Source organism: Kryptolebias marmoratus, linkage group LG2, assembly GCF_001649575.2.
Source record: "Kryptolebias marmoratus isolate JLee-2015 linkage group LG2, ASM164957v2, whole genome shotgun sequence".
NCBI classification, from domain to species: Eukaryota; Metazoa; Chordata; class Actinopteri; order Cyprinodontiformes; family Rivulidae; genus Kryptolebias; species Kryptolebias marmoratus.
The window spans coordinates 142,004-150,766 of record NC_051431.1 but is presented as its reverse complement, the minus strand read 5'-3'; the positions used below and the strand labels follow the sequence as shown (position 1 = coordinate 150,766).

Genomic DNA, 8,763 nt, shown 5'->3' with positions numbered 1-8,763 from the left:
GAGACACGCCTGACCCGAGACACGCCTGACCCGAGACACGCCTGACCCGAGACACGCCTGACCCGAGACACGCCTGACCCGAGACACACCTGACCCGAGACACGCCTACTTCTGTTGAGCACCCTGTACAGTACTGTGTCCACCCATCTTGTAATAGTATTTCTATAATATCCCTATAGTACTCACATACTCTATAGTAGCAGGGCCCCAGTAGTACTCCTATAGTACTGCTGTTGTACGTCTGTAATATTCCTGTAGTACTCCTATAGTATTTTTGTAATACTCCTGTAGTAATGCTGTGGACTGTCTTCCTGTCCAGTGGCGTTTCCCTGCGGTCGTCAGAAGTTGGAGTTTTCGTCCCGCGGTCGCTCTCTGTTGGATTCTTCTGAGGATGCCAACGTTACCATGGAGATGGACTCCATGTTGGATTACAACACCACAGACGGAGTTCTTGAACACAACCGGACAGCGTCATCGGAGGAGTCCAGGACAGTGAACACAACGACCAGCTGGACAGGTGGAAACGGGACGGAGCAGAGGGCGCAGGTGAGGGCGGAGCTATCTCCTCGTATCGTGGGAGGGAACCTGGAGAGGCGAGGCGGGAGCCCCTGGCAGGTGTGTCTTCTTTTCCTGCCTGGTTTAAATAAACAGCTGTGTTTCCTGAAATGAAAGATTTTTGTGTTTGAACTGTTTGTGTGTTCAGGTTCTGATCCACCGGGCCGATGGGTTTGGGTTCTGTGGCGGGACTCTGGTGTCGGATCGATGGGTTGTCTCTGCGGCTCACTGCTTCGAAGAGTCTGCAGACTACGTCACTATAGGTGACAGTCTTAGTAACTGCAGGACAGAAGTGTGTAATTACTCAGGTCTCTGTGTGTGTCCATTTGTCTCTTAGTAAAATATCTCGTGAACCACTGCAATGATTTTAATGAAACTCCCCAAAGTAATCCTTGGATGTACGTCTACACCTGAGTACCTGTTTGAGTCAACCAGTCAAGATGGTTGCGATTAGCAAACGGTCAAACGGTCATGGTAGTAGCTGAGAGTCATCCCCAGCTCCACTTGGTTGAATGAAAGATAAAAAGCTTTGGATTCTCTCTGTTCAGCACCAGCGGGGTCCAATAGAACCTCAGGGGCCGGTACAGATGGTGGAAGTGACATCACAGAGTCGTGGGACACCAGCGGACGTGGAAACGGTCCTCCATGTTTTCTTTAACTCTGGTGTTTTGGGGTTTTCAGGTGACTACGATAAGAAACGTCTGGATCCTGGAGAACAGACGATAAAGATCCAGGAGGTCTTCGTCCACCCTCATTTCCACTCCTACACCTATGACAGTGACATTGCCCTCCTCTATCTGGCACAGCCGGTCCTCAGGGGCCCTACGGCGGCCCCCGCCTGCCTGCCAGACAATCACCTGTCTGGTTACCTGCTGAGGGTACGATGACTTCAGACCTCTGACTGTTTTTGATCCAAGTCTTAGATCTGACCAGAGTTTGTGTGTTCAGGATGACATCCGGGGTGTGGTGACGGGCTGGGGGGCCACCCGGTACCTTTGGAGCTCCTCGCGCTTCCTGAGGAAGGTGACGCTGCCGGTGGTGAGCCACCAGGCCTGCACCGCCTCCACCGAACAGGTGATCCCCTGCAGCTGTCAGCTCTCGTTCAGGGTTCAGGACCAGTAAAAACCAAGACCTACCCAGCCTACCTTGACTTGACTTGTTGAATCATGAACCAGATTTACTGACCCCTCCCCCCTGTCCCATGTGTCCTACAGGTGATCACAGACAACATGTTCTGTGCTGGTTACTTGGATGCCAACATGGACGCCTGCAGTGGCGACAGCGGCGGTCCGTTTGTTGTTCACTACAGAGGAACATGGTTCCTGACTGGAGTCGTCAGCTGGGGCGAGAAATGTGCCATCCAGGGGAAGTATGGGGTTTATACCCGGCTGGGAAACTTCCTGAACTGGATCAGAGACACCATGCAGAGACTGGACCTGAACGGGACCCAAAGCCTCTGAGGACAAAGGTGTCAAATCTGGACCAGAACTGATTATTACTTTCAGTCCAGAAGGTTTTAAATTGGACCAGACCTGGGTCTGCTTCGGTCCAGAAGGAGCTCCAGGAGACAGCAGTCCAGCCAGAACTTCCTGTTCCTGCAGGACGAAGAAACAGTCTGATCCAGAACACTGACTGACCCTCAGCAGAACTTAGTGAGTAATGGACCTTTATGTTGTTAGTTTGAGAAACATTTCTGTTCTGCTTTCTCAAATCTTCCTTTCACAAAGAACCCCACTTGTAGCCGGACTGTAGAGTGGAACAAGTCACTTCCTGTTCCTTCCAAAAGCCCCGCCCCTTTTTGGGTGAAACAAACTGTAAAACTGCTGACAATCTGAAACTAACAGTGATGTGTTCTGGCTAACAGGTTCTGTGTTGCATTTTGTCCAACAGAATTTATTTGGTTTGTTCTTTAAACAGAGCGGCTTCAGTCCCGCTGCAGAGACGGATTAAATGGTGAACAATAAATAAGTACGCAAATAAAAGGATCATTTTATCAAAAATATAAAATCAGTCAACTCAGGAGTTACTTATTCTTTTAGTAAGGTAGGATTTTTCTTGTTTTGTATTTTCTGCAGCTACTGGTGAACCCACCTTAGATGATGCTAGTTAGCATGTTAGCATGCTACATAATAAGGTTTTATTTAGTTTACTGTTATTTCCACTCAAGACCAACAGCTAAAACAGCAACATAAAGCAGTTTAATAAAGAAGATTGTGACAAATTCATCCCCCAGGATTTACAACACATCTGTCTGTGACACATCAGGCCACTGTGTGGTGCTGTTCGCTGATGGGTCACCAACTTTCAGGAGCAGCCAGTGGACCGGGTGGTGCCGGCGGAGGGGGAGATATTTTAGAAATAGTTCACGCTTTCCTTTTGTGGCTCATAAACATCTGGTGTCTGCAGCCTTCCTGCAGATGTTTAAATGAACACAAACAGCTCAATATTTCTTTTTACCACCAACCATAGGGAGAGTTTGTTTTTCCCCAAAAAGGGGCGGAGATATTAGCTCCCAAAAAGGGGTGGAGCTTTGCACAAAGGCTTAATATCCTGATATGTAGCTCCACTATAAAGCTGAATTTACGTGTCTGAATATCTGACGTGGTACTTTAACAACCTGCAGTACTTTGTGGTAGAAAGGTTGAGGAGGACTGGTGCTGAGCACACCTGTCCACAGGTACATGCTGCAGAGCAGCAGGTGTCCTCTCCTCCGCCTCACCACCAGGGGACAGCGTGGACCCGGTTCTGGATCCACTCTGTGTATTTCTCCACCCGGGTGTAGACGCCGTACACCCTCTGACTCCCACAGTCCTCTGGACCCCCCCAGGACACCAACCCAAACACCGCCCATCTCTGCCTCACCTCCATCACAAAAGCCCCCCCGCTGTCCCCCAGGCAGGTGTCCCGCCCCCCCTCGAAGAAGCCGGCGCAGAACATGTTGTTGGTGATGTTGTAGCTGATGGAGCGCGAGGCGTAGCTCGCCTGGCACTCATCCTGAGAGACTACCGGCAGCTTCACGTACTGCAGGAGGTCAGAGGTCACCCCGAGGTCATAGGTCACAGAGGAGGAGGAGGAGGACACGTTCAGGCTGGAGATCCCCCAACCAGCAACCACACCCAGAGAGTTGGGGAGCAGTGACGGAGGGTCGCCCTGGGTACAGACAGAGGTCAGAGGTCAGCACAGAGTCATTTCATTCCAGAAGACGAAGGACAGAAATGTCTCTGTCCATGAGTGTCTTCATGTGTAGCGTCTCACCTGTCGCTCAGGTGGTGGTAGACAGACGGGTCGAACCAGCTTGTTAAGCTCCGCCCTCTGGCTCAGCCTCAGCAGGGCGATGTCGTTGTTATAGTTGCTGGGCTGGAAGTCTGGATGGAGGACGATCTGGTCCACCGAGTGGCTGGTGGACAGGTGTTTGTCTTGGACTCTGTGGAGTCCGAGGAACACCTGAAGGACAGAAGCTCAGAGACGTTAAACTCAGATGATACGATTCTTCAGGTCCTGAGAGAAAACAGCTCCTCTTCCCACCTTGACGTGCTCGGGGGCCACGGGGACGACGCTCGTGTCCCTCCTCTGAGACCGCAGGACGTGGGCAGCTGTCAGGACCCAGGACTCAGACAGCAGGGCCCCGGAGCCAAACCAGCGGTCCTCAGGGACCCGAGACAGATCCTCCACACTGAGCAGAACCTGCCAGGGGAAGAGGCCCAGCTCCGCAGTCCGACCGCCAACGATCCGCTTCACCTGAGGGGGGAGAGCCCGAGACGGGCGTCCACAGGCTGGAGGAGACAGAGGCAGGAGCACAGGTAAACCGACGGGTAAATGGGCCGCAGGTGGACGTGTGGACGTGCGGACAGGTACAGGCCCGTACCTGACAGACAGCTTGGTAGTTCGGTTCCTCCTTCAGCATCGACCCACTCACCTGTCGGCCCACACCTGAACAAACCTTCAACAGAGAGACGGTGGAGACTGTCAAACAATCAATCCACCAATCAGATCTTCGGTTTGATACGTTTAGAAACCATCACCTTTCAGGAAAAGAACTCTGAATTAACTGAACCCAGTTCTCTTACTGCTGCTGGGCGGGCCGCCGTCCTCCCTGCAGACGTAACGAAAGGTGGCGCCGAACAGTGTGCTGTTGTCATGGTTACCAAACACCACGTCTGCCATGTCGACGTTCTTGGGAGTTCGACAGTCCACCACTGCGGCAGGCGAGATGCAGACGTCAGCAAGAATTCAGCTTTGGCTTCAATCAAAGTCTGGTTTCAGGGTAGAGCGGTGCTGGGTCAGTTTCCTTCTGATTCATGGACTTATTTCTGTCCCCTTCCACCAACCGTGTCTCTGCTGGAGGACTGATGGTGTCCTCTCAGAGGTCAGAGGTCAGAGGTCACACACCCAAACTCTCATTGGATCTGAGCTTCCAACAGGAAGTGAAGGCTCTTTTGAACTCTTCATATCTCCTCCATAAACCCTGAACCTTCTGCTGCTTCTCCTGAGTTTCAAAATAAAGCTCAGGGAAATGCTTCAAAATAAGAGTCTAGTACCAAAACTTGTTATTATTTAGATTTTTGTAAAATATCGCCCTAAGATGACTTTGTTGTGAATTGGTGCTGTATAAATAAATAAATTAATCAGATTAAATATCATCTGTGTAAAAACCTGTAGCTTAAAGGAAGGTAAAAGTCCAGGAAATAGTCAGCACCGAGAAGTTCACTATCTACTAAATGTCCAGTAATTAGGAATAAATGATTTAAGAAAAAGTTGTTTCAGTTTGTTTTGGTTTCCAACACGACGTTCTGTAACATCAAATGTTTATTTTCAGTTTGGTTCCTTGAACCCTGAAAACATCCATCAGCTGTTTCCCCAAACAGACACTAACGAAGATTCATTTAACTCTTTCTTTTATTTTGGACATTTAGAAGATTTTTGTTCAAATCTGAAGGAGAAAATCTCAGAACCTGAAGAGACTCAAGAAAAACACAAACCTGTCAGTTTGAAGTGAGAAGCAACAAAAAGAAACATGAGTTTTAATCGAAAACTTTGTGTTAAAGAGGCGGTCAGAGGTCAGAGGTCAGAGCCAGGTCTTACTCTGACACCGGGGAGGCCGGCCGCTCCATGACCCGTCAGCACCACAGTCCAGCTGGTAATGATCCAGAACCTCCCTGTCCTGAACCACAAACAGACAAAACAGCAAGAACATCAGGACCCGGACAGAACCGAACCAGAACCCCTGAGACCCGATCCGTTCATGCGTGTTCAAAATGAGCGACAGTCATGTGTTCATCATTCATCCGTTCATCAGACCTCAGAGGATTTACTGAACGATCCCAGTTCAGTCCCGGTCCCGGCAGGAGGCAGGTGTGTGTGAGCTCACCTGCAGCAGGTGGTACCCAGGCTCACAGGTGAACACGATGTGATCCTTAAAGGAGTACTCTGATTGGACGGGCTTCATCACAGCGTTGGGCGGAGTCTCAGGCACCGGACACTGACTTCCTGTTTGAACAAAATAAAAGCCTGTGAGGAAGGAGCCTCTTACCTGTGTACCTGTGCTCCTGGTGTGTGTGTGTGTGTGTGTGTGTGTGTGTGTCACCTTCAGAGGTGTAGGTGAGCCTCCAGCCGAAGTGTTCTCCAGAGTTGTCGCTGTGGAACCGGACGGTGACGATGTTACTGTCGGTCTGAACGACTCCAGGTGATCGATCGCCGCAGAACGGACCGAAGTCTCTGCTTCCTGCTGCGATCTGACGCACAGACAGCTGATCAGTGACAGCACCTGTGTGTGTGTGTGTGTGTGTGTGTGTGCGCGCGCTGACTCACCTTCACGTAGTCATAGGGGCACATGGCCTCAGGGTGGTCCTCCACGTCAAAGCGAGGGTCGAACAGGAGGCGGAGCCTGAAGCCCTCCTCCACCTCGATGCGGTACGAGCAGTCGGAGCTTTTTGGGTACGGAGCCGGGAAGTCCACGCTGCTCAGAACTCCGAAGCGTTCCCTGAACACATCACTGCTGCATTCCACTGGAAACACACACAGAGGTCAGAGGTCAGAGGTCAGAGCTGATGGGCTGTGTGCTGCCTCCTCCACACAGAAACATGTAAACATTTCCAACCAATCAGCTGCTGTTATCAGTCACACTGAGGTCAGGCTCCACAAACATTCCCTCTGTGAAGCTGAAGTTAAACTTGAAGTTATGAAAGCTGGTTGGAAGGTGAGCTTTACATCTTCCACAGTTTAAACGAGTCACAGAAAGTTAAACTTTAATGACTGAACTGAGGTTTTAGGTCTTTAACAGTTTTTAAACAATCACAGGTTAAGATAACTCTTAACTTTCCAACATTTTTACAAACAAACTCGGCTTATTTCCACAATCATTCTTCTTCTTCTCCAGTATTTCAGTGTTTCTGTCTCCTTCCACCCAGTGTGTCTCTGCTGGAGGACTGAGAGGTCAGAGGTCAGAGGTCACACAGCCATTGGATCTGAGCTTCAAACAGGAAGTGAAGGCTCCTCCTCCATAAACCCTGTAGAACCATCAGAACCTTCTGCTGCTCACGGGTCAAGAAGTTCTGATAGTTTTCACTCAGAGACTGTTGGTCTGAGGCTTACTTTTTACTCTATGGTGGGAATCACCATGGCAACCAGCAGCTTCTATATTACCCAGGATGCTTTTCTTCCTCCTGTGTTTCCATCATGGCCGCCCTCACAGATCCTGTAGAATCTCATCAGTCTGACTCTCTGTCTGCCTGTTTTATTGAGAGTGCTGTCAGGGAGTGTGCGGTTACCACGGTGACAGGACCACCAGGACCTTTGATTCTGCTTTGGCCCGCTGTGACCCTGTGGGCGTGTCGGCACACTCACCTGTGCAGGTGTGGTTATCGGAGTGCAGCAGGTAACCATAGCGACAGGAGCAGTAGTAGCCTCCGATGTAGTTGTGGCAGAAATTATCACAGAGTCGGTCGTCGTCGCTCTGATCGCTGCACTCGTCCACGTCTGCAGAGACAAAAGAAGAGTCTGGTTCTGGTTCTGGTTCTGGACGGGGAAGAGGGTCTCATGAGCCTGGACTCAGTCTGGTTCTGAACCTTGATTTTCTTTTGTTTGTTACCTGATACCTGACAGGAAAACAGTTCATCTGTTATCAGTTTAACTTGATCAGATCAGCTGGCAGACAGGAAGTGGTTCAGACAGGAAGTGATCGGCTGGAAGACAGGAAGTGGTTCAGACAGGAAGTGATCGGCTGGAAGACAGGAAGTGGTTCAGACAGGAAGTGATCGGCTGGAAGACAGGAAGTGGTTCAGACAGGAAGTGATCGGCTGGAAGACAGGAAGTGGTTCAGACAGGAAGTGATCGGCTGGAAGACAGGAAGTGATCGGCTGATTCTTAGACAGGAAGTGAAAAGCTGATTCAGACAGGAAGTGTTTAGCTGGAAGACAGGAAGTGAAGAGCTGATTCAGACAGGAAGTGAAGAGCTGATTCAGACAGGAAGTGAAGAGCTGATTCAGACAGGAAGGGTTCTGTCGAGCTGCAGGAACAGGAACCGGGTTCCATGGTTCTGTTGTCTCCTCACCCACGGCGCTGTAGTGAGCCTCGAAGCCTGAGTATCGCTCCTCGTTGGAGAAGTCGGACACAAACAAAACGCTGAGCGAGTTTCTGGGGGAGGTGATGACCCGCTGAGCCGGAACCGCCTCGGTATCGGTCTCCTCTGTCCCACAGAACAATGCCAGAACCTCCCCGTCCGCCTCCACCTGTACAACAACAACATGTGTGTTCTGTTTGCTGATTGGTTCCTTCTGATGATTCTTAATTGAATTTTAGTTTGTTGTGTTTCTTCGTCAGAGTTCCTGTTCTCCATTTCTAACTTCCTGTTCAAGGTTCTGACAACAACTCTGGGGGTCAAAGGTCAACTGTCCCGGTGTTTGTGAGTCTGTAAAAACAAAATAAATTTAATGTTGATCAGAGAATCAGAAACCATCAGAGTTCTGTCCAAACAGAAGAGACAGAGGACAGAAAACAGACCAGCTGCTGCACAAACACACACACACACACACACACACCACACTGTGTGTGTGTGTGTGTGTGTGTTAACAGAGGGTTAATGATCCGGAGGTCACAATAACACACTCAGTCCTGAGGAAAACCTCCTGATCCACAACTCATCTCTGTGTTTATAGGCGGCGGGTGATAGGCATTCCTTCAGGAATTATTTAAACTGATCCGGATCATCAG

General features: G+C 50.0%; 2 protein-coding genes across 2 annotated transcripts in view; one reads left to right on the top strand and one right to left on the bottom strand.

Annotated features, from left to right (window-relative positions):
- LOC108250981 (coagulation factor IX) overlaps positions 1 to 2,555 on the top strand; it is a 6,692-nt gene extending 4,137 nt beyond the window's left edge. Inside the window, exons 6-10 of the mRNA XM_017441106.3 lie at positions 320 to 615; positions 704 to 818; positions 1,237 to 1,433; positions 1,504 to 1,629; positions 1,770 to 2,555. Coding sequence (XP_017296595.1) covers positions 320 to 615; positions 704 to 818; positions 1,237 to 1,433; positions 1,504 to 1,629; positions 1,770 to 2,015 — 980 coding nt within the window. The 3' untranslated portion in view covers positions 2,016 to 2,555. The remainder of the gene's footprint in view (positions 1 to 319; positions 616 to 703; positions 819 to 1,236; positions 1,434 to 1,503; positions 1,630 to 1,769) is intronic.
- On the bottom strand, positions 2,367 to 8,348 carry masp1 (mannan-binding lectin serine peptidase 1; the record flags this gene model as incomplete). The annotated part of the gene is made up of 11 exons (XM_017441096.3): positions 2,367 to 3,705; positions 3,811 to 3,999; positions 4,081 to 4,328; positions 4,421 to 4,495; positions 4,623 to 4,751; positions 5,638 to 5,716; positions 5,924 to 6,042; positions 6,140 to 6,287; positions 6,364 to 6,560; positions 7,399 to 7,530; positions 8,105 to 8,348. Coding segments are annotated over 11 exons (1,995 nt in total), but the record flags the coding sequence as incomplete, so codon positions are not given.
- Between the last annotated feature and the right edge of the window lie 415 nt (positions 8,349 to 8,763).